We start from the raw sequence: 26,186 nt of genomic DNA, 5'->3' as shown, positions 1-26,186 counted from the left end.
GGCCCCCCAAAGTCCTGGGCTTACAGGCATGAACCACCACGCCCAGCCTTCATCTTCTCACTTCTAACGTTAGAGTGTTAACCTAGAGAGCCACAGGACTATTGGAAATCTGTGAAATGTGGAAACTATGAAATATACTTACTAGTGAAATTGCACTCTCTCTCCTTTATGTTAATGCATTCATGGGGTACAAGTTCTATTCTGTTACATGCATTGATTGCATAGTGATTCTCTCAGAGCTTTTAGGATACCCATCACTCGTAATAACATACATTGTACCCCACTACATAATCATAATCCACCCCTCCACTCCCTTCTTTATCCATCTGTGAAACCTCAGTCCTAGGCATAGTATTTGATGCACAGTAAACATTCGTTATATGTTGAATGGTGAGCACCAAAGCAAAACTTGCCATTCTACTACTGTTAACAGGTAAAATTTTTTTTTTTTTACAACTTTTATTTTAGATATAGGGGTGCATGTGCAGGTTTGTTACATGTGAATATTGCATGATGCTGAGGTTTGGAGTACAGATTCCGTCACCCAGCTAGTGAGCATGGTACCTGATAGGTAGTTTTTTAACCCAGCCACCCCGGTTCCCTCTACCCTGGTAGTCCACAGTGTCTGTTGTTTCCATATTTATGTCCATGTGTGCTCAATGTGTAACAGGTAAATCTTAAACAGCATTGGACCATCTATTTGGAATATCACTTATATCTGGGCAAACTGAATACCTGTAGAAACTCAAATAGAGTATATAAGCTATACTTTAAGGTGTCAGAGTTCTGGGCTACATTTGTAATTCATTGAAATATGATTTCAGGTAAAACATGGATACTCCAAGAGAGTCTGGTGTATACTAATAGGAAAGACATTGTATTATTTTCGGAGTCAAGAAGATAAGGTATGTATGTATTTTTAATATGCCAATCGAAATAACTTTTTGTTTGTTAGGGCTTAAACTTTTCCTTTTCACTCTTCTCTTACTTTGTAAAACTTCAGAATCTTTATGAGGTTGAAATTTGGTATAATCTGGTGCAACCGAGATAATTATACAAAGGTCTATCATCTACACCTACAAGGGTCTTGATTCTTTTTTTTTTTTTTTTTTTGAGACGGAGTCTTGCTCTGTTGCCCAGGCTGGAGTGCAGTGGCCGGATCTCAGCTCACTGCAAGCTCCGCTTCCTGGGTTTACGCCATTCTCCGGCCTCAGCCTCCCGAGTAGCAGGGACTACAGGCACCCGCCACCTCGCCCGGCTAGTTTTTTGTATTTTTTAGTAGAGACGGGGTTTCACCGTGTTAGCTGGGATGGTCTCGATCTCCTGACCTCGTGATCCGCCCGTCTCAGCCTCCCAAAGTGCTGGGATTACAGGCGTGAGCCACCGCGCCCGGCAAGGGTCTTGATTCTTAATTACAAGCCTTAGCAACTTTTAATTAATGCATCTTCTAAGACCTAGAAAAGTCTTCTTCTACTCCCTCCCCACAACCATCAGTTTCTTATATTTTCCCAGGTTCTTACAGACCAGATAAGGTTGACAGAAGGAAGCAGCAAGTTAGGAAAGAAAACCTAAAAAGGAAAAAGAATCTAGTTGTGTGCTAGGCCCTCAAATTCCCAAATACCACTTATCTACCCATCCATCTGCCTATTTATATTCTGTTTATTAATGTTTAATCCCCTCCACAAAAGAATCTGAATTATTTTTAATTTCAGAGTAAAAAGATGGGGTATCTACCCAAAGGTAAAATGCATGCCCAGTCATCGCTACGGGTATTCTGTGTCACCTTTGGATAACTGAAACTATAAAAGTTGAACCAACATGGGCCATGAGTACTTATATAATATAATGATGTCCACTCCTCTGAAGAGCAGCTTGTGACTGTTACTGTGTTCATGAGACTGAACTTCTTGGTCTAGTGACCACGTGGGACAGTTAGTATTTCTCCCTCCCATTTAACAGACTACACTCTCAGGTCTGACCAGCTATATTTAAAATACATGCTGTTATACTCAGTATTGCTAATGGGGTGATTAACACAGACAACCATTAAAAACAATGCTGAGGCCAGGCACGATGGCTCATGCCTATAATCCCAGCACTTTGGGAGGCCAAGAGGTGGGAGGATTGTTTGAGCCCAGGAGTTTGAGACCAGCCTGGACAACATAGCAGGACCCTGTCTCTACAAAAAATTTAAAAATTAGCTGAGTGTGGTAGTGCGTGCCTGTAGTCCCAACTACTAGGGAGGCCAAGGTTGGAGGATTACTTGAGCCCAAAAGGTGGAGGTTACAGTGAGCTGTGATTCGCACCATTGCATTCCAGGCTGGGCGACAGAATGAGACCCTGTCTCAGAATAAATAAATAAATAACCAACCTCTGAAGTAGTGTGGGAAAATGCTGACATACAAATGCTACCTGAATATGTACAATACAAAACTGTATACTCGATATAATCCTAACTCGTCAATCAGGAAAACAGAAGCCACTCTATGTAGTACAGGTGTAAAAGATCTAATGCCACCCTAGGCAACATAGGAAAACCTCGTCTCTACTTAAAAAAAAAATTAGCCAGGCATGGTGATGCATGCTTGTAGTCCTGGCTACTTGGGAGGCTAAGGCAGGAGGATCGCCTGAGTCCAGGAGATCGAGGCTGCAGTGAGCTGTGATCACATCACTGCATTCCAGCCTGGGCGACAGAGTGAGACCCTCTCTGAACAACAAAAAAAAAGTTTTAATATAGAATTGTGGACATACATAAATTTTAGAGAAGTTTTATAATTTACATAACTTTTAGAAAAGTTGTGGGGGATGGGTGGTGAAAGTTAGGGAAACTGCCAGTGAAGGTCAGAGAAGTCAACACTGAAGATTTCTGGCCAAAGGACTGAAGGTAGCTGGTCCTTGAGGGTTCACTGGGAAGCTTCAGTGAATCTCACATGAGCCCCGACATCCAGCTGCTACAGTCCCAGGAGAATAACAACTCTTCTACTCTCTCCTTCTAAACTTCAAGTAGATTCTCTCATAGGAAACTCTAACTGGGAACCATAACAGGGAAGGAGGCTCCGGCAAATATAGTTCCCAATTTCTCGGTAATTATGAGATCTTAGAGGATGGTGATTGGAAGGCCAAGTTTATAAATCTCAGTCTGACACATCTAAATAAAAACAGAGCAGATAGAAAAAGAACTATACCAAAATGTTGAATAATTATCTGAGATCACAGTAATATGGATGGTTTCTTTCTCTTTTAAATCCTTTCCATACTTACCAAGTTTCTGTAATGAGCATGCGTTTTTAAAAATAGAAAAATAATTTAATAAAAATGGATAGCATTGATCACAGAAGAAACGAGTCAGAAGAATGGATACATGAACAGAAATCCATTATAACCACTGGAAAAGTATTGAGAATGTATGTGAATCATTATAGGCCTACTTCATTTTTTGCTATAAATATTTCCAAAAGAATTTGCTTTTAATCTGTATCAATGTCTTTTTAAATTAAATCAAAATATTTGAAACCACCAGGTCTGTTTGCTGCTTATCAAGGCATGGTGCATCCTTTGGCAAAATGAATAACCATCTTTAAATATTAGGGTGGATGAAACCTAGATTTTCATATGATTGGTGTGCCTAAAGCACACAATTAGGTTAGTATTGTTATGTATTATCATAGTATTAATATAATTTTTTTCTTCATCCTATTTTTAAAAGCTTGCTTTTTAGGAGAGGTGAAATTTTACCTCTGCTTTCTTAGGGTTTTTGGCAGGCCTGAGAATTAAATTCACATTAAGACAGATTACAGGAGAAAACATATACATTTATTTAATATAAGTTTTACATCACACAGGAGCCCTCCTAAGGCAATGAAGACTCAAAGACATAAAGGTGAACACTTATATACTAAACTGGACAAAGTGTAGTAAACTGTGAAAACGTGACAAGGCAAAGAGACTTAGGCTGGGGTAGTTAGTTGGGTGGAGAAGTGAGGAGGAAGGGTTGTTTGTATAACTTTCCCCAGACCTTAGCTTCCCATCTTGACAAGAATCTTACCTTCCTCCTGGTAAAGGGAGGATATCTTTCATATAGGAGTTTTGAAAGGCAGGTTCCCTCCTGCCTTTGGGAAGAAAAGGCAGAGGGTCAGAATGCCCTTCTTACACCTGCCACTTTTAAAAATGTCTTTAGTTCAAAATAACCCTTATGCCAAAGTGATATCTTTTGGGGTGGCAGATTCTGCCTCCTTTCAGCTTTTGCTCTGAGTGAGATGACAAACCACTGGAGGGCTTTGAGCAGAACAGGGACACAATCTTGCCTGTGTCTAACAGGCACACTCCAACTGTTGATTAAGAATAGATCGGAAGGAATAAGGAGGAGATGCATTAGGAGACGTTGCAGTAATCCAGGTGAGAGGAGTTTGTGGTTTAGTGGTGCCGTGGACATCTGAGAAGCAGCCAGATTCTAGATAGATTCTGAAAGGCTTGCTAACAGGATTTATTGACTGAAAAGTCAGTATGAGAGACTGCAATGATACCAAGGTTTTGGGTGTTGTAGCTATTTATAGAAAGGTAACATTGCCAACAGCTTGAGATGGGGAAGACTGGGCAGAGCAGGTTGTCAAGGAGGACTTACCAAGGTAAGTCTGAAATGCTGTTAAGTTTGAGATGCTATCCAATATCTAGGTAGAGTTAGTGAGTCTGGAGTTATAAATTTGGGAGTAGCTAACATCTGCTGGTATTAAAGCCATGAGCTTAGATGAGGTCACCCAGAGAGTGAGCATAGATGGAAGAAGGGCTCGAGCACTGAGCCCTGAAACTTAGCATGTAAATGTGTGATGTAAATATCCTTGTAGTTAGAATGAACTTTTTCAAAACTCCAACTGCAAACTTGGCCAGATATTTTAGAAGTTATAAATCTGATGCAGACCATGTATTTTCCTGGAATAAAGGTACTAAATTAGAACAAAAGTTTTACAACAGACATGCCAAATATTCAACACACCAGATATAGTGGTTTTGTCAATGAAAGCTTAGATAAAATTTAATATAAATTGGCTTTAGGAAGTTTTTCTTACCCTTAAGATGGAGAAATTCATGGTGTTGTTTTGTGATATATTATGTTAACAAACAGCCTCGGAATGCTGCTCATTTACTGGCATTTGGGATGATAGTTCATTTTGCACTACCTGTCTAATCTTGTTATTTTTTTCTAGGAACAATATTTTTCTTTTCAATGAACAGTTTTGAGACTATGTATACACTTGTCCTTTTGATCCAATAACTTAATCAAATCGCTGATCAATTCTGTGGGATAAAAAAATCAAATGACTGTTTTGGTGAATTATTGCTAGTTGCTTAACTAAATAATGGGTCATTTTGAAGCAGCCTTGTTGTCTGGGGTAAATACCAAAGTTCTTGTTCTCACGGCCAAGGAGATCTAGGTCGTGGACACACACAGACAGAGTGAGTTTAGGGCAGGAGTTTAGTAGATAGTGCAAAAGGAAAAAACAGCTCTCCATCACAGAGAAGGGTCCCGAGTGGGTTGCCAAGTTGTAGTAAAAATGTCAAGGTTTTTATAAATGGGCTAGCGAGGAGGGGGCTCGTAAGGAGGGGATATCTTATCCTCCTGATGGTTTAGTTGGGACCAGGTGTGCTATCTGTACAGCGCAGTTTTTTTTTTTTTTTTTTTTTTATCAGCTGTATCTCATTCCCTGACCACATAGGCTGACTCTTAGTCTATGTTTCTTTGTCCTGGTTATCTGGGAGGGAGAGTTTCTGTGTTTGTTCCCATCTTCTTGCAGCTGTAGGCAACCCCCCACCCCCAAGTCTGCTTTTAGCTTCCCTATCTTAGTGTGCCCAAAGGGAAAAGAATGTGCTTATTAAGGCCCACTGTTTTATTGGGGCCCATTGTACAAGTGTGAAGTTTGGTAATTACCCAGGAGACCTTCCCCACTCCTGTGCCGAAGCTGTCTTATCTGTGTTTTACTGTCTGCTCTTTCAGGCTGCTTGTTGTTAGAAGAGAAGTGATTTCCTTGAACTGCAGGAGGTTAAGAAAGGAGCTATCTTTGAGCTGCCTTTTTTTTTTTTTTTTTTCCCCAGGCTTAATTCACTTTATTTTTCTTGTATAAAAACCCTATGTTGTAGCCACAGCTGGAGCCTGGGTCCGCTGCATGGAGACTCAGGTGCGGGTCTTGACGAGGTGGTCAGTGAATTCCTGATAGGGAGACTTGGTAAATACAGTCTCCTTCCAGAGGTCAGGGGTCAGGTAGCTGTAGGTCTTAGAGATGGCATCAAAGGTGGCCTTGGCGAAGTTGCCCAGGGTGGCAGTGCAGCCCGGGCTGAGGTGTAGCAGTCATCGATAACAGCCATCATGAGCAGCTTCTTGGGCACACGCGCTGAGACTATGCCAGTGCCCCTGGGTGCAGGGATGAGGTGCACCAGCACAGAGCCACAGCGGCCTGTCACCTTGCAAGGGACGGTGTGGGGCTTGCCAATCTTGTTCCCCCAGTAGCCTCTGCGCTCAGGGACAATGGAGAGTTTGACCAGGATGATGGCCCCACAGATGGCAGTGGCCACCTCCTTGGAGCACTTAACACCCAGGCGGACATGGCCATTGTAGTCCCCGATAGCAACAAACGCCTTGAACCTGGTGCTCTGGCCAGCACGGGTCTGCTTCTGCACCAGCATAATCTTCAAAACCTCGTCTTTGAGAGAGGCCCCCAAGAAAAAGTCAATGATCTCAGATTCCTTAATGGGCAGGGAGAAGAGGTAGATCTCCTCCAGGGACTTGATCTTCATGTCCTTGACCAAGCAGCCCAGCTTGGTGACGGGCATCCACTCCTTGTCCTCGGCCTTGTCTCTGCGAGCTACGCGGCCTCGGCCCCAGCCCCGTCCACGGCAGCGACCCCGGCCCCTCGCAGCCCCGGATGCCACTGCCGAAACCTCCGCGGAAGCCACCCTGGTTCCCCATCCCGGGGCCACCAGGGCCTCCAGGCCCCCCCGCTGCACCGGCTCATCCGCCATTTGGTGTTTTCTCAGAGAAGCTGAGCTGGTTTTTTTAAAAGGAAAGTTTTCTGCTGGGGACTCACTTTACCCTAACTGTCTATCTAAATAATTTCTTTCTGCCTCCTATAACAATTTTAGTACAGCTGAATCATCTGAACTACTGTATAGAAGTAACATCTTGCTTTTTCCTCAAAAGTTAAATCTCTAATATGTATATGGTTCTTTCATATTACTTTTGGGCTCTTTGGTTGTTGCCACTACTTTTGTTACACTGTGGATGATCAAATTGCCTTTAGGCATCATTTTTAAAAAGATACGTTATGCTTGTGTGGTGGCTCACGCTTGTGATCCCAGCACTTTGGGAGACTGAGGCAGGAGGATTCTTTGAGCCCAGGAGTTTGAGACTGGCCTGGGGAATGTAGCGAGACCCTATCTCCAAAAAAAATTTTTTTTTTAAATTAGCTGGTTATGGTGCCATGTGCCTGTAGTGCTAGCTATTTGGGAGGCTGAGATGGAAGGATCCCTTAGGCCCAGGAGTTCGAGGTTATAGTGAGGTTACTGATTGAGCCACTGCATTCCAGCCTGGGAGACCCAATCCTGTCTCTAAAAAAAAAAGGAAAATAAAAAATGTAAAGGTATGCTTTATAAATTTAAAAATGAAAAAGACTATGAAACATTTTAGTAGGAAAAGATTTAGAAAATGCCTTCCTCTGGCCGGGCGCGGTGGCTCAAGCCTGTAGTCCCAGCACTTTGGGAGGCCGAGGCGGGCGGATCACGAGGTCAGGAGATCGAGACCATCCTGGCTAACACGGTGAAACCCCGTCTCTACTAAAAAAAACTACAAAAAACTAGCCGGGCGAGGTGGCGGCGCCTGTAGTCCCAGCTACTCGGGAGGCTGAGGCAGGAGAATGGCGTGAACCCGGAGGCGGAGCTTGCAGTGAGCTGAGATCCGGCCACAGCACTCCAGCCTGGGTGACAGAGCAAGACTCCGTCTCAAAAAAAAAAAAAAAAAAAAAAGAAAATGCCTTCCTCATAATTACTAACATTTACTTTAGTTTCCTTTAGGTCAGATCAAACTCTGGGAGGCTAAAGTGGAAGAGGTCGACCGATCTTGTGATTCAGATGAAGATTATGAAGCCAGTGGACGCAGTCTGTTATCCACACATTATACTATCGTTATCCATCCCAAAGACCAAGGTCCGACTTACCTCCTAATTGGATCCAAGCATGAAAAGGTATTCAAAGACTTATTGGTTGATTTAGAATGATGTAGACTAATATTATTCAGATATTGGTAATAATTGTCAAATCAATTTAATGGAAATAAGGAAGAAAATTTTGCTATAGACTTTCAGCTCTGTTTTCAGAGATTATTTACCTCCCTGGAAATGAGCCTTGTTCAAATATGTCATTTTCCAATCCTGTTGGTAAAAGTGGTATCAAGGCTGAAATTAGTGCATGGAAGTGGAGGGCTAAAGGACCTTATGTTAAAAATGTGAATCTCTCAGACTGAATATTTTTTGGTAAATCTAAGGACTCTATTTTATATTTTTGACTAATTTTGATAAAATTTGGGCTTAGATACAATTGAAAATTTATGTATTATATGTACATGTAGTCATTTATGATAAAGGAGGTATCACAAATTAATGGGGAAGTAATGTATCATTCTATACATAGGGTTATGTATTTATTATATACTGAGGAAATTGGCTACTTAGGAAACATTAGTTTTTCATCTCATACAGATAGCAAAATATTTCCAGATGAATTTAAAGAGTTAAAAGAATTCAATGAAATTATTTTTTAAGAGGGCCTTTATCTGATTTCTGAATCAGAAGTACTGTCTAAGAAAACAAAAAGGTGGACCGGGCGCGGTGGCTCACGTCTGTAATCCCAGTACTTTGGGAGGCTGAAACGGGTGGATCACAAGGTCAGGAGATGGAGACCATCTTGGCCAACATGTTGAAACCCTGTCTCTGCTAAAATACAAAAATTAGCCAGGTGAGGTGGCACGTGCCTGTAATCCCAGCTACTTGGGAGGCTGAGGCAGGGGAATCACTCGAACCCGGGAGGCAGAGGTTGCAGTGAGCCAAGATCGCACCACTGAACTACAGCCTGGTGACAGAGCAAGACTCCGTCTCAAAAAAAAAAAAAAAAGAAAGAAAGAACGAAAACAAAAAGGCAGTGTAAGAAATCAGAGTGCAAATGGTTGATAGATTTGACTATAAAAATTGAAATAATTCTTTATGTCAAATATTATCATAAATATGACTAAAAAGATAATACAGAAAACAAAATATTTCATGGATGGCTACTGTATCCTTAACACATAAACAACTCTTTATAGATTATTATTGTTACTGTTGGTCATTGTTTTTAAGCACATGTATCAGGCCAAGTGCTAAGTATATCTCTTCTTCATCCTTCCAATTACCCTCTGTGGGAGGTGACCTTATTCCCATTTGTAGGTGGAAAGACTGAAGCACTTTTCTGTGGTCACACATCTGGCAAGAGGCAGAGTTGATATTAGACCCCTGTCTCTAACCACAGTGCCTGTGTTCCTGAACACTTGCCTCTGCTACCTCTCATTTGATTTGAAAAGGACTATGTTTCTAGTAGAAAAATAGAAAGAGGGCCTGATGAACAACTTACTGAGGAATTTAATGGCTAATGAATGCTTACACTCATTTGTAATCAAAGATATGCACATTTAAAAGTGATAAAGCTTTTATTGTCTCTGAGGTTATCAAAGATTTTAAAAATTATGCTAGTGAAGCTATGAGGAGGGAAGCACTCCTATACACTACTGGTGGGAATAGAAATTAGTGTAAATGCTTTGGAAAGTACTTTGAAAATATGTTTCAAGAATTCCTGAAAGTTTTCACGCCCTAGTAATGACTCATAATTCTATTTCAAAAAATATATACTGGCCGGGCGCGGTGGCTCAAGCCTGTAATCCCAGGACTTTGGGAGGCCGAGGCGGGTGGATGACAAGGTCAGGAGATCAAGACCATCCTGGCTAACACGGTGAAACCCCGTCTCTACTAAAAAATACAAAAAAACTAGCCGGGCGAGGTTGCAGGCGCCTGTAGTCCCAGCTACTCGGGAGGCTGAGGCAGGAGAATGGCATGAACCCGGGAGGCGGAGCTTGCAGTGAGCTGGGATCTGGCCAGTGCACTCCAGCTTGGGTGACAGAGCGAGACTCCGTCTCAAAAAAAAAAAAAAAAAAAAATATATATATATATATATATATATATATACACTAAGAAAATGTTGGCCAGACACCGTAGCTCATGCCTGTAGTCCTAGCACTTTGGGAGGCCGAGACAGGTGGATCACCTGAGGTCAGGAGTTGGAGGCCAGCCTGGCCAACCCGGTGAAACTCTGTCTCTACTAAAAATACAAAAAGTAGCTGGGCGTAGTGACAGGTGTCTGTAATCCCAACTACTTGGGAGGCGGAGGCAGGAGAATCAGTTGAACCTGGAGGCAGAGGTTGCAGTGAATCGAGATCGTGCCGTTGCACTCCAGCCTGGGTGACACAGCAAGACTCTGTCTCAAAAAAAAAGAAAAAGAAAAAGAAAGAAAAAGAAAATGTTAGTAAATGCAGCCAAAAATTTATGTATAGTTTGTTTGACACAATACTCATTTTTTTTTTTTTAAACAAAGTTTCACTCTGTCACTAGGCTAGAGTGCGGTGGCATGATCTCGGCTCACTGCAACCTCCGCCTCCCGGGTTCAAGAGATTCTCTTGCCTCAGCCTCCCAAACAGCTGGGACTACAGGCGTGCACCACAATGCCCGGCTAACTTTTGTATTTTTAGTAGAGATGAAGTTTCACCATGTTGGCCAGGCTGGTCTCAAACCCCTGACCTCAAGTGATCCACCCTCCTTGGCCTCTCAAAATGCTGGGATTACAGGTGTGAGCCACCATGCCCAGCCTACAATACTCTTTTTAAAATAATTTTTTAAAAGTATTTTAAACATGGAAAATATAACATTTCCTTTCCAGTTAACAGGTGATAGCTGTCACAGTATTTTTTATCAATGAGAAGTTAGTAACCATCATAATGTTCAGCAATAAGAAATTGCTTAAATAAATATGGTATGTCCATATGTGTAATAGAATATCCTGCAGCCATAAAAACTTGTTTATAAAGAATTTCTAGCAACAAGGGAGTGCTTGTACTATATTACTAAAATTCAGAAATTATCCTCTACTTTTAGCATAATTCAAATATGTAAAAATTTAATCTACATATATATTTTCATAGAGAAAAAAAGACCAGAAATCTTTGGTGAATGGGATAAGATGGATATTATGTTTTCTTTAAATTTTCTGGATTTCCAAAATATCCTGTATGTATCACTCTGGGAGCCAGATTTTTAATTTCATAGAATTTATTTATTTTGTAAAAAAAATCAGCTGGTTGTATTTAGTCTCTTAACATGTGTTATTCTTCTTAATTTTGTCATGCTTTTCTAAGATGCATCTGAAGAAAATAAGAAAAATGTGAATAATAGGAAAAGGTAATATAAACACAGTTCAAGTGAGCATGCCTCAGAATGGTTTGAATACATGGCTTTTCATTATTATTTAAAAATTAAAGCAAGTGGTTCGTTTCCATCTCAAAGTTTTCTACTGTTTATGCAAGTTGTTTTTTTCTTTGAGTGATCAAAACTGTGTCTTCACATTTCTATTAATATGTTCTGGTTTTCAGGACACCTGGCTTTATCATCTGACTGTTGCCGCTGGAAGCAACAATGTAAACGTTGGATCTGAATTTGAACAACTGGTTTGCAAATTGCTAAACATAGACGGGGAGCCTTGTAAGTTCATAAACATATAAACAAACTTTATGGTTTATGAAATGGACCTCAACCCGCTTAGCCTAATGGAGTTTTCACTTAATGGGTTCCTGTTTCCCTGAAATATACCCACCTTTTCACTGCCTTTGTTCATCATGGGAGAGAATTCTCTCTGTGGCTCTTTGGCTGCAGGGACACCATCATTCCTCATTAGGCTGTGTCAGGTCACCTCCCTCTGCCTTTGCTTCCATTGCTCCTCTGCTTGGAATGCCCCCTTCCTTGGCAGTCCTCACCAACATAATGAAACCCCACCTAGCCTTAGGAGATCCCCCAGCCAGCCCCCTCCAGCTCAGCATCTGGCTCATAAAAGGTGCTTCATCAGTGTTAAAATTATGTCCTAATATGCTTTGTCACTTAATTCTTTTATAGCAAGCTTGTCCAACCTGCAACCCACAGGTGGCATGCGGCCCAGCATGGCTTTGAATGTGACCCAACACAAATTCCTAAACTTTCTTAAAACATTACGAAATTTCTTTCTGAGGTTTTTTGTTTTTAAGCCCATCAGCTATCATTAGTGTTAATATATTTTATGTGTGGCCCAAGACAATTCTTCTTCCAATGTGGCCCAGGGAAACCAAAAGATGTATAGCATTTGTAATTTTGCATCGAAATTAAGTTTTTGTTTTGTTTTTGAGACGGAGTCTCACTCTGTCACCCAGGCTGGAGTGCAGTGGCATGTTCTCAGCTCACTGCACCCTCTGCCTCCTGGGCTCAAGTGATCCTCCTGCCTCAGCCTCCTGAGTAGCTAAGACCACAGGCGTGCACCACCATGCCCAGCTAATTTTTGTATTGTTGGCAGAGATGGGGTTTCGTCATGTTGCAAAGGCTGGTCTTGAACTCCTGAGCTCAAGTAATCCACCCACCTCAACCTCCCAGAGTGCTGGCATTCCAGACATGAGCCACTGTGCCTAGTCTGAAATGAATTTTTATGGCTAAGGTTTCCCCACTGAGAGTCTAGATTCTATCCTATGCTTTACACACTAAGAGAAACCATATTTTGGCCGGGCGCGGTGGCTCAAGCCTGTAATCCCAGCACTTTGGGAGGCCGAGACGGGCGGATCACGAGGTCAGGGGATCGAGACCATCCTGGCTAACACGGTGAAACTCCGTCTCTACTAAAAAATACAAAAAACTAGCCGGGCGAGGTGGCGGGCGCCTGTAGTCCCAGCTACTCGGGAGGCTGAGGCAGGAGAATGGCGTAAACCCGGGAGGCGGAGCTTGCAGTGAGCTGAGATCCAGCCACTGCACTCCAGCCTGGGCGACAGAGTGAAACTCCATCTCAAAAAAAAAATAGAGACCATATTTTATTTGCCGTGTCTAACACAGGAATTTAATAAATATTGATTTTAGGAATGCCTTCAAGTTCCTCTTTATCTTTATATCTCTTTCTACTTTGGCTTCTCCTCTCTAGAGAAGTTCTAGATCTTTCCCCAGCTCTTTCTCATATATAGTCATGCCCGCTACCTAGGTCACCAGTCTTTAGCACATTTAAGCAATGTGCTAGTGCCCTGGTAGACTTATTGCAGCCTAGTAAATTAGGACCGAACTCTTCAAGATTATCCAAAACAAGAACATGTCTCACTCATAAATGGCAGCTAAACTGTGAGGATGCAAAGGCATAAGAATGACACAATAGACTTTGGGGACTCAGGGGGAAAGGGTGGGAAGCGGGTGAGGCAAATCAGGTTCAGTATATACTGCTCGGGTGATGGGTGCACCAAAATCTCCCAAATCAACACTAAAGAACTTACTCATGTAACCAAATACCACCTATTCCCCAAAAGCCTATGGAAATTTTTTAAATTAAAAAAAAAAGAAAGCAAACAAACAAAAAAACAGTAACGTGAGAATCCCAATGGCCTGGCTACCAAAATAGAATAATGTTGCCAAAGAGTTTTTTTCTGACCTTTGTGACTTAAAGTTGTGAGCCAAGCCTGAATGAGCTAATGTCTAAAGGATTAATTTAATGGGAGGCCAAAATAAGTGGTTTATTCAGTTTTCTGTTCATATTTTATTCTGCATTTAGCCTCTCAGATATGGAGACACCCCACTTTGTGTCACAGTAAAGAAGGAATCATTTCCCCTCTGACAACTCTACCTTCCGAAGCCCTACAGACAGAAGCTATTAAATTATTTAAGGTAAAATATTTATATGTTGTTAAATTATTTAAGGTAAAATACTTATACGTTGTTAAATAATTGGAAAAAAATTAAAAATAACATTTTCGGTTACAAAATTTTACTCCAAGAAAATTCAAAATGTGTTGCTTATTATTAAGAATATCATTGAAATAAAACTGGTGAATTTAATATGCTTTCTTAGTGAGGATTTTGGATTTACTGAAATAAACTATTAATATGTATGGTTTGGGCAATGTGAAATACTTGGTATCAGATGAATCATTTCCCCTTTAACTTCTAATTTTCCACATCACACCAGGCACAGCACTGGGAGAGGGGTCAGCACTCTTCTTTCCTCTCTAGTGTTACTCTCAGTTTCTTATTCCTCAATCTCTGTTAGAAATCCCTGATCACTCAAAACTTGCCATGCACCTTAGCACTCTATCGTTCTATCCCTATCATCAGTTACCTTCCAGTAACTCTTCAGATTTCTCTAAGGGCCAGGCGTGGTGGCTTAATCCTGTAATCCCAGCACTTTGGAGGCCGAGGAGGGTGGATCACCTGAGGTCAGGAGTTCGAGACCATCCTGGCCAGCATGGTGAAACCGCATCACCACTAAATATACAAAATTAGCTGGGCGTGGTGATGCATACCTGTAATGTCAGCTACCTGGAAGGCTGAGGCAGGAAAATTGCTTGAACCCAGGAGGTGGAGGTTGCAGTGAGCTGAGATCACACCACTGCACTCCAACCTGGGCAACAAGAGTGAAATTAAGTCTCAAAAAAAAAAAAAAAAATTATCTAAGGATTTTAGCTCCCAACTCACATTCTCTACCTGAACTCTTGCAAATGACTGTTATCACTTCACTCACCAATGCCATGATTTTAAGATTCTTGACCTTCTAAATTCCAGTAAGCTTCACCTCTGGTCTCCTTCATCATCCCATTCTCCATGTCCACACCTGACTTCACCATTCCTCACAAGTACGTCACCTCTAAAAGCTTCAATTCAAACATCTCTTTCTTTAAGCAGAATCCTAGCCTACAAGCTCTTTTTTTTTTTTTTTTTTTTTACTCTTCCATTTTTTCTTCATCTCTAAGACCTTTGTTTTGGACCATTTGCTTTCTTTGAGATCATAATGACTGCATCTTGACTTTTCTTCCTTCCTTATCCAGTCTGGTTTGTTCCTATTAATTCTCATAGTTCCTTGGGACCCATACTTCCATGCACTCTTCGGCCAGATCCCAACCTAGATCAGTGCTATGTTTTCTGCTCCCAGGATAACCAGATGTGCAATGCTGCAGAGCATCAAACCGCCATGCAGTCTGATGTCAGTATAAATTCAGGGTCTTCCTCTGTCACAGCCAACTTTCTGCCTTTGTGCTTGTCTTTGGTCACATCCCCCTCAAACTCTCTACTTAAGAATACAGCAGAGAAACTTACCTTCTATTTCACTGAGAAAATTAGAGGACATCAGACATGACATGACCACTTCATAGCCCTCCTCTTGCAGCTGGGCATGGTGGCTCCCGCCTGTAATCCCAGCACTTTGGGAGGCCGAGGCGGGCAGATCATGAGGTCAGGATATCGAGACCATCCTGGCTAACATGGTGAAACCCTGTCTCTACTAAAAAAAAATACAGAAATTAGCCGGGCATGATGGCATGTGCCTGTAGTCCCAGCTACTTGGGAGGCTGAGGCAGGAGAATCACATGAACTTAGGGGGTGGAGGTTGCAGTGAGCCGAGATCACGCCACTGCACTCCAGCCTGAGTGGCAGAGCAAGACTCCGTCTCAAAAAAGAAAAAAAAGAAAAAGAAAAAGAAAAAGAAGAAGCCGCACGGTGGCTCAAGCCTGTAATCCCAGCACTTTGGGAGGCCGAGACGGGCGGATCACGAGGTCAGGAGATCGAGACCATCCTGGCTAACACGGTGAAACCCCGTCTCTACTAAAAATACAAAAAAACTAGCCGGGCGAGGTGGTGGCACCTGTAGTCCCAGCTACTCGGGAGGCTGAGGCAGGAGAATGGCGTGAACCCGGGAGGTGGAGCTTGCAGTGAGCTGAGATCTGGCCACTGCACTCCAGCCTGGGTGACAGAGCGAGACTCCGTCTCAAAAAAAAAAAAAAAAGAAAGAAAAAGAAGAAGCCCTCTACTTAACAGACAGCCCTTCATCTCTTTTCTCCTCCACTCCTCCAGCCTCAGAATATGGTGGATCTTCTGTGTTTCCAAGTCTGGACTCTACACCAGGATCTTGGTACTTCATTTTCCCCTAGTCTCTTGGAGCTCAATCTCTTTCTTTTGGCTTTGTCTTGCCTAAGTTTCTCCGGTCTCAAAAAATCTATTTGTTTATTAGATAATATTATGGAGTTATTGTTAATTGCGGGGTCATGGATGGCTATATAAAAAATCTTTATCAACTGGACATCCAGCCTGAAATATTTATTGATAAAGTAATAAAGTAATATGATATACATTAAAATACTCCAGAGGAAAAGAAAGTAGAGGTGGGGAGGTGGTGAAGTTTAGCAAAATGCTGATAATTGTTGACACTGGGTGATGGGTACATAGGTGATTATTATGCTCTCTCTACTTTTATACATTTTTAAAATTTATATAATGGAAAGTTTAACAATATCCACCTGTAGAGTACACCAATCCCTAAATCAAGAAAGACTACACAAATATATTTGAAAATCTAGATGATGTGGCCAATTTTATAAGAAAATATAAATGACCAAAATTGATTCCACAGGAAAAGGAAAATCTAAACAGAGGAGTTTACCAAACTTTATGTGTAGATAATTTCAATGCTGTTTAAATTGTCCCAAAGCATAGGAAAAGAAAGAAATTTTCCAAATTCAATTTTTTCTTTTACTTTTTACTTGGGACAATTTCCAACATATATGAGTAGAGAGAGTATTACAATGAGGCCTAAAGTGCCTGTCTTTCAGATCCACAGTCATCAACACATGGCCAATTTTGTTTTATTCTCCCATTCCCCACTGCACCCTAACTTTAGATTATTTTGAAGCAATCCTCGATCGTTATATCACCATATTCTCTTTGTTAAATAAGTATCACTTTCATACAAGAGCACAGCAAAGATTGTACAAAAATAATAAAATATTAGCAATCAGAATCCAGCATCATTTTAAGAATATTAAATCACTCAACTCAATAGCAAAAAACAAATAATCCAATTTTAAAATGGGCAAAAGATCTCAATAGACATTTCTCAAAAGAAGACACTCAAATGGCCAACAAGTATATGAATCAATGCTAAGCATCGCTAATCATCAGGGAAATGCAAATCAACATCATAATGAAATATCATCTGACCCCAGTTAAAATGGCTATTATCAAAAAGACAGAAAATAACAAATGCTGTCAAGGATGCAGAGAAAGAGGAAAACTCATAGACCATTGGTGGGAATATAAATTAGTACAGCAACTTTGGAAAACAGTGTGGAGGTTCCTCAAAAAACTAAAAATAGAACTACCATGTGATCTAGCAGTCTCACTGGGAGTATATCCAAATGAAAGGAAGTCAGTATATTGCAGAGATATCTGCATTCCTATATTTATTGTAGCACTGTTCACAAGAACCGATATATGGAATCAACCTAAGTGTTCATCAGTAGATGAATGGATAAAGATGGGCCGGGCCAGTGGCTCAGGCCTGTAATCCCAGCACTTTGGGAGGCCAAGGCAGCCAGATCACTTGAGGCCAGGGGTTTGAGACCAACCTGGCCAACAAGAGGAAACCACATCTCTACTAAAAATACAAAAATTAACTGGGCGTGGTGGCACATGCCTGTAATCCCAGCTACTAGGGAGGCTGAGGCACAAGAATCGCTTGAACCTGGGAGGTGGAGGTTGTAGTGAGTCAAGATCGTGCCACTGCACTCCAGCCTGGGTGACAGAGCAAGACTCTGTCTCAACAAAAAAAAAAGAAAGAAAATGTAGTATACATACACAATGGAATATTATTCAGCCATTGAGAAAAACAAAGCCCTGTCATTTGCAGCAACACAGATGGAAATAGATGGAATTGGAGAATGTTATGTTAAGTAAAATAAGCCAAGCACAGAAAGACAAACATCTCATGTTTTCACTCACAGGTGGGAGCTAAAAAAGTGGATTTCATAGAGGTAGATGGTAAAATAGAATAGTGGTTACCAGAGGCTGGGTAGTAGGGGGTGGAGGGATGAAAGGAGGTTGGTTAATAGGTACAAAAATACATTTATATAAAAAGAATAAGTTCTAGTGTTCAACAGCACAGCAACTATAGTTAACAAGAACTTAGAGTGTATTTCAAAATGCTTAGAAGATTTGGAATGTTCCCAACACAAAGAAATTATAAATGTTAGAGGTAGTGGATATCCCATTCCCTTGATTTGATTATTACATGTTGCATGCATGTATCAAAAAACTCATATACTCCATTAATATATGCAGCTATTATGTGTCGATAACATTTTTTAATGTTAAAAAATGTTAAATTATGACTGAAAGGGATTTCTTCTAGGAAATTAAGGATGGCTAAGTATTAGAATATCTATTAATATTACTTACTATTAGGGAGATAATCATATCTGTAGATGCTGAAAAGGCATTTGACAAATTTAACACTTATAGATAGCAATATATAGATACTACTTTAACATGACAAAATATTCCTGTTTTAGCTAAAAGCAAGCATCATGCTTTATGGAGAAATTTTGGAAACGTTTCCACTAAAGTGAGAAAAAGACAAAGATGTGCCCCATTATTTTTAAAATTTTTCAATTAAAGTATAAATTATATAAGATTTGTCATTATTATTATTATTTAATATTCTGTTAGGGAACTAACTTATGTAATTAGGCAATAAATAAAAATATTTACAGATGGCATATTTGTATACCCAGAAAACCCAAAAGAACAAACTAAAAAACTGCTACACATGAAAAGAGAATTTGATAAGATAGTGAGAGGTACAAAATAAGCAAAAAACAAACGCTTTTATGTGTGCAAGCAACAACCAGTTAGAAGATAGAAAGGAAGAACTACTTTGGGCCATGATGAAGTCACAGGACTGGATTTGCCCTGCCAGTGGTTTTCAGACATTGAACATAGGCAGTGCAGGACAGATTCTTCAGAAAACTAATGACATAAGCTCTATGATTGCTGCAGCTTACTGTCTGGAGACATTCAAGACTGCTGTGCAGAGAGGGAGCACCCAAATAGAGCCTGGCAGTCTTCCTGAGTTGTGAAGACAGAGTTCAGAATTTGAGAAGGCCAAGGTAGTTAGACTTCACGAGGCTGATCAGGCACGGTGGCTCACCCTGTAACCCCAGCACTTTGGGAGGCTGAGATGGGCGGATCACCTGAGATCAGGAGTTCAAGACCAGCCTGGTTAACATGGGGAAACTCCGTCTCTACTAAAAACACAAAAATTAGCCAGGTGTGGTGGTTGGTGCCTGTAATCTCAGCTACTCGGGAGGCTGAGGCAGGAGAATCACTTGAACCCGAGAGGCAGAGGTTGCACTGAGCTCTGCACTCCAGCCTGGGTAACAGAGCAAGACTCCATCTCAAACAAACAAACAAACAAAAACAGGGCTGAGAGGAGAGAGCTAAAGAGAGGGAGGAAAGGAGGGAGAGCTCTGGAGATTTGAGTTTTCATCTGAGAACTGATAAGCATGTGTGTGTTTGAGGAAAGTACCTGAGGCTGAGAACAGAAAGACACAGGCAAAAACATTCCAGCTCACACAGAGCTGGAAATAGTTTTCCCATCTTCTAGAATGGAAAAATCTCTGATACATTGGACATCAAATAGAGTGCACAGAAGGTGATTGCCTCTGGAATGGGGCCCAGATAGTACTAAATATAAGGCTGTTCTGGTCCACCCTAAGAAACTTAAAAGAGACCTTGGAAGAACCAAACCGTTTCCAAGTAATTTAACTGTCATCTGAGAGCAAAGCTAAAAAATATTTAAAGCATCCCAAAAAGTCCAGTGCCCAAGAATATAATATTTACAATGTCTGCATCCAGTCAAAGATCACCAGGCATACAGAGAATCAGGTCAAGTATGCCATACAATGGGTAAGAAAAAGTAATCATAGAAACATATCTAGAAATGATGCAGGTGATGGTAGATAAGGACATCTCTGTGTATCTGTTGTCTATTGTTACATTTAAAATTTCCCCAACACTTAGTGACTTACAACATTTGGTATTTCACACAGTTTTGAAGGTTCAGGAATCTGGAAGCAGTTTAGCTGGGTAGTTCTGACTCATAGTCTCCTGATGGTACCATCAAGCTGTCAACGGGGGCAGCAGGCATCTGAAGATTGGAATGGGGCTGGAGGATTCCAAACTCTCTCACGTGGCTGTTGGCAAAGAAGCCTCAGTTCCTCACTACATGGGCCTCTCCAAATGACTGCTCAAGACATGGCAGCTGCCTTCCCCAGAGCAAATGATCTAACAGGAAAAGAGAGAGAGTGACCAAGATGGAAGTGCATTGTTTTTTATAAGCTAATCTTAGAAATGGCATGCCACATTCTACCGTCACACAGACCAACACTGGTAGAATACAGGAGGGAATTACCCACGGATCTGAATGTCAGGATGTGGAGATCACGGAGGACCACTTTGGAGATTGGCCACCACACTTCACGTGTTCAGGAAGGTAGAGGAAAGCATGAGCATTTTAAGAAGAGTAAGAGAAGAGATTTAAAAGACTCAGATTGAATTTTTAGAGATGAAAAATGCAATGACTAAAATGAAAAATACACTGGATGAGATTCACATGTATTTTGAAGCTCTGTTAATAAGTGTGTCGATGTTTAGGACTATTATGTCTTCTAGATGAACTGACCCCTCTATCATTATAAAATGACCCTCTTTATCTCTGGCAGAATTCCTTGCTCTGAAATTTACTTTGTCTGCTATTATTGTAGCGATTCCAGGTTTCTTTTGATTAGTGTTATCATAATATATCCTTTTCCATCATTTTAAACAAAAACTACTGCTGAAAAGAGAATCGATATAATTCAAGCAGAATAAATCTACTCACTCCTCACCTTGAATATATCTGTTTTTGCTTAATTCAGACCTGCCAGCTTTTTATAAATGCTGCAGTTGACTCTCCTGCAATTGATTACCACATATCTCTAGCCCAGAGTGCTTTGCAAATCTGCCTGACACATCCTGAGCTGCAGAATGAAATTTGCTGTCAGCTTATTAAACAGACAAGACGAAGACAGCCACAGAATCAACCAGGACCATTGCAGGTAGATATTGATATTGATACATATACATGCAATTTAAAGTGATACTGTTTTTCTGATTGTAAGAATGATACACATTCAGCATAGACATTTGGAAAATACAAAAAGTGCAGAAGGAAAAATAGGTATTAATATTTTGATGTCTACCTTTTTGGTTTATTTATATATTTATATGTTTATATATACATGTATGTATGTTGGTGTGTGCACACTCACAGTTTTTTATATTGCTGGCATTACAGTGTGCACTTTTTTAAACTATAGAAAATAATCATTTCCCCTGTATCCTTAGACATTCTTCAAAACATTAATGGTCATGTTAACATTAAGTACTATACATTTAGGTTTTTCCAAATTTTTTCTATAATAAATACCTCTACAGTAGACATCTTTGAACCTAAATGAGATGGAGTTTCACTCTTATTGCCCAGGCTGGAGTGCAATGGCACAATCTCGGCTCACTGCAACCTCCACCTCCCGGGTTCAGCAATTCTCCTGCCTCAACCTCCCAAGTAACTGAGATTACAGGCATGTGCCAACACTCATGGCTAATTTTGTATTTTTAGTAGAGATGGGGTTTCACCATGTTGGTCAAGCTGGCCTTGAACTCCTGACCTCAGGTGGTCTGCCCACCCCGGCCTCCCAAAGTACTGGGATTACAGGCGTGAGCCACCGCACCCACCAGGAACCTAAATCTTGTGGACAGGTCCAGCAAATTCCTTTGAACTCATTTTTAGAATTTTCCTATATCTTCAACAACATTCAGTATATTTTAAATTCTTAACAGGTAAAAAATGTTATTTCACTATTGAATCAGGATGCTTTTCTTTATTAGTGCAGTTGAATACATTTTTCAGGTGTTTGGTAGTCATCTGTGTTTACTCTTCAATGAACACCTGTTTTTATCTTTGTGTTTTGACTCCCTGTTAGCCACAGGATAAATCAGAAATTTCTTACCTTAACATATAGGACTCTCAGGGTTGGATCCAGGTTTGTGAGACTTGAAGCTTATACAGTTTGGGAAATGCTCTTTAAGACAAAGACTTGAAAATGGATTACTTTTGCACATTTTAGAAATCATATGACCATGTAAACACAGTTAATAAGGCCTTTCCCAGGACCTGTGCCCAAGAGGGCATCTGAAGCTTAAGATTCATCTGCATCAAGAACACTTCATAATCTGGCTCCATTGGCCCCTCCATCTCCACTTCCTGCCTCCAGCAGACAGTGAATGAATAAATACGCCCCATCCTTCAAACACACTCCACCTTTGCAATATTCTCCACCTTGCACCTGATGGCATTCTTGTTACCTGGATCCCTCCTCTTCCTTCCCTCCCATAGACTTTATAGCCCAGCCCAAGCAACATACTCCCTGTGATCCCTTCCCTGACTCCACAAGAAGTTAGTCATTCTTTCCATTGGTTATGCTTTAAAAAGTTAATACATGGTATTACCATGTTGTATTATAATTTACTGTTTAAATATATAACTGTCTCCTACTAGACTGTAGGCTCCTTAAGGGCAGGGACAATGCCTATTTCTCCCTCTTTTTTAATACAACGTTTTAAAAATGACTGAAAATTATATATAACAAACAAAGACAAATAAGATCTATATCCTACTTTTACATTTGTGTACTCTAATGAGTTTGTCTAATGCTTAACATTTTTAAACAAATGCAGTGTTTTATAGGATAAAGAAATAAAATTTTTGTTGTTGTTGTTTGAAGACATTTTTTTACCTTGTTTAGTGGTCGAGCATTAACCACCATGTTCTTCAGAAGAGAATTCTGCTGTAACATGTTTTATACTTCCTTGAAAAAATATAGAAAGGAGAATACAGAACAGAGCAAAGGAAAAATAAAAATTACACATATTACTGTTACCTAAAGATAACCTCCGTTAATATTTTTATACTTGTCCCTTATTTATGTATGTAGATACGTATGTATGTGTAGGTAGATTGGTTTTGATTTAGGGCATGTGTTTTTTACTGTTTTGCAATCTGCCTTTCTCAAAACTATTACTTGTATTTCAATGAATGAGTAAATACATAAGTGAACAAAAAAGAAACAATGTTTCTAATCTTTGAGTGTGATGTCAAAAAGGAGCACCTTGTCTGCTTGTGCCTTGGTTCCTCTGTTGTAGATAACCATAGACACAACTAGATGGATCATAGATCTGACCCAGTGTAGAGTTTTTTGTTTTTAACCTATAATAAATGCTGTAAACAGATCATGCATATGTGAAAGAAATAAAACGTTTTTGGGTTAAGAGAGACTGTCATCAGCCCATTACACTCACTCTGATGTAGATTTCTGACTGGCACGTGGTATCTAACCTGTGATGCTTCTCCCTGCCCAGGGCTGGCAACTCTTGGCACTCTGCGTTGGGCTCTTCCTTCCCCATCATCCTTTCCTGTGGCTCCTCAGGCTTCACCTAAAGAGGAATGCAGATTCCAGGTGTGCAGAATACTAGCCAGCTGAACTGTTTATGTGGTCTCTGAAAGTCTACGATAAATCATAAGTATTTAATGATCTGCCAGGTACATTTTTAGAAGAATGTGTGAAACAAATATTGGTACAGGAAGCCTTTGGTTATTGATGTGGAGCTAGGAAAATGCTTCCTTTGTTATGTTAAATCTCTTAGGGAAGATTGCAATAAATACTTGAAAAACTGACAGAGTATTTTTAAGTGAAAAGTGTATTTGCATTTAAAGTATGAATAACTTAGCATTAGTGGGTATTCATTCAATAAAAGCAACTATTTTGTTTCCTTAGTTTTCCCTTTTACTATTTTTCTCCACATTAAATTATTTTATGTGAACAATTTCCCCCATGGTCTTCCCTCCTTTTCTAATTGTATATATTTGAGTTACTTCAGAATTGTTACTCCTTTGAAAAACACATTTAAAGTTCAACTTCCAGAATGGCTTTCTTACTCTGGGACCCAGGTCACTCAGCCAAGGCTTGTCCAGGGTCATTTTGTCCACCAAGAGGTTTGCGTCAGGTTGCTTAAATAAACTCTTGGACTAAAACAAACACAGTAAAAGAAACAAACAAATAAACAAACCGAACTTGGAAGCAATAGGAAAATATTCTACAGTTCATAATACATTTTGGGGCCTCTGTGATCAAGGTCATCTGTGATCAAGATCATGTCATTTCAGTTGCAGTCACTGAGGAGCCCCCAGACCAAGGATCTGCCTACAGGGCACTTGAATACAAACATATTTGACAGGTGTTATCAATCTGCTTGAATAAGCAGTAAAATTTATGTATAACAAGGGCAAATAAGATCTCTATCCAACTTTTACATTTATTTACTCAAATGAGTTTGTCTAATGCTTAACATTTTTTAACAAATGCAGTGTTTTTTATAGAATAAAGAAATAAAACAATAACATTTTTTAACAAATGCAGTGTTTTTTGTAGAATAAAGAAAGAAAACATTTTTATTTTTGTTTAAAGATTTTTTTTTTTTTTTTGAGACAGAGTCTTGCTCTGTCACCTAGGCTGGAGTGCAGTGGCACATTCTTGGCTCACTGCAACCTCCGTCTCCAAGATTCAAGCGATTCTCCTGCCTTAGCCTCCCAAGTAGCTGGGACTACATGCGTGTGCCACCATACCTGCCTAATTTTTTGTATTTTAAATAAAGACAGGGTTTCACCATGTTGACAAGGCTGGTCTTGAACTCCTGACATCAGGTGATCTGCCCGCCTCAGCCTCCCAAAGTGCTAGGATTACAGGCATGAACCACCACACCTGGCCTGAAGACATTTTTTTTTTTTTTTTACCTTGTTTAGTGGTCAAGCATTAACCACCATGTTCAGAAGAGAATTCTGCTGTAACATGTTTTTATAGGTTACTCTCTACTATTATTCTTCATGCAATTGCTTTCTTTATATTTGTTAATATTAAATCACTATATATTGACTTGTGACTGGTAATTTTAAATTCAGCTTGTGACTATAATAATACAGTAAAGATGAAGAATCCTTTGTGGGGAGGTTTGAGTGAGGCAGTTACAAAAATAAAGAAGTTGGAATTTGAGGAAAGTTACAGCAGTTTAGTATTGTCATTCAAAAAAAGTTACTGTCAAAATTAGCCTAATACATTGTGATAATGTACAAGGGATACTTTCTTAATGGTTGCATATATTAGGTTGTCAATTAAATTTATTCTTAGATTTTATCTTAAGTTTTGTATTACAGGACAGAATTTGGAAAATATGCCATTTACTGCCAGCGTTGTGTAGAAAGAACACAACAAAATGGTGACAGAGAAGCAAGACCCTCAAGGATGGAAATTCTTTCAACTCTTCTCCGAAACCCTTATCATCATTCTTTGCCCTTTAGTATACCGGTGCACTTCATGAATGGGATATACCAGGTAGGTTACCTGATGAAAATATGCTTAGCTGACAATCCTATGTGCAACCTCTGTTACAGGGAACAGAGACTTCTCTGCCTACTTTTGTCAGCACCTGGCAGTGACAAACATGCAAATATATTAGACTTACTATCAGAACAGCTGAGTTTTGAAACAGTTTTGCTACAAAGGATTTGCACTAATAACAAATCCATATTGAACCAAATAAGGGATGGGCTTCACTGCCATTATGATTCTGATGGACAGAAAAATCAAAAACATTTTGGTTGGGGCTTTTTCCCATCAGTACACCTGCTAGGTGTGGAAATAATTACTGATACTGGGTGTGTACAATTTTAGTCTCTTTTAAAATCTCCAAATCTCAGAAATTATCTGGGAAGACTTCACTGGGCCCTTCCAGTTCTCAGATCTAGATGCTTGCTTATTACTTGAAGCAAACATGTTCCCAAACTAGCAATTAGTCTTTGTAGCCATATGCCTTTTATCACAGAATTCAGATACTTAACTGCCTATTAAAGAAACAAATATTAAATACATAAAA

At 40.1% G+C, this 26,186-nt stretch overlaps 1 protein-coding gene and 1 pseudogene across 5 annotated transcripts in view; one reads left to right on the top strand and one right to left on the bottom strand.

The window, feature by feature from the left end:
• The window catches only part of PLEKHH2 (pleckstrin homology, MyTH4 and FERM domain containing H2), a 131,649-nt gene that overhangs the window by 78,498 nt on the left and 26,965 nt on the right, over nt 1-26,186 (top strand). For all 4 annotated transcript variants that reach the window (XR_004428348.1, XM_033175858.1, XM_033175859.1 and 1 more), the window contains exons 16-22: nt 825-905; nt 8,049-8,228; nt 11,714-11,822; nt 13,888-14,000; nt 21,077-21,256; nt 23,619-23,716; nt 25,468-25,645. Coding sequence is in view for 3 of the 4 variants with exons in the window: in XM_033175858.1 (XP_033031749.1) it covers nt 825-905; nt 8,049-8,228; nt 11,714-11,822; nt 13,888-14,000; nt 21,077-21,256; nt 23,619-23,716; nt 25,468-25,645 (939 nt within the window). In the remaining variant the exon portion in view is untranslated. The remainder of the gene's footprint in view (nt 1-824; nt 906-8,048; nt 8,229-11,713; nt 11,823-13,887; nt 14,001-21,076; nt 21,257-23,618; nt 23,717-25,467; nt 25,646-26,186) is intronic.
• LOC117062395 lies at nt 6,109-7,026 on the bottom strand (annotated as a pseudogene). The gene has a single exon (XR_004428350.1). The product of XR_004428350.1 is annotated as a 40S ribosomal protein S2-like (transcript).

Source organism: Trachypithecus francoisi, unplaced genomic scaffold, assembly GCF_009764315.1.
Source record: "Trachypithecus francoisi isolate TF-2019V2 unplaced genomic scaffold, Tfra_2.0 Lachesis_group17, whole genome shotgun sequence".
Classification (NCBI taxonomy): domain Eukaryota; kingdom Metazoa; phylum Chordata; class Mammalia; order Primates; family Cercopithecidae; genus Trachypithecus; species Trachypithecus francoisi.
This window is presented reverse-complemented; position numbering and strand designations above follow the sequence as displayed.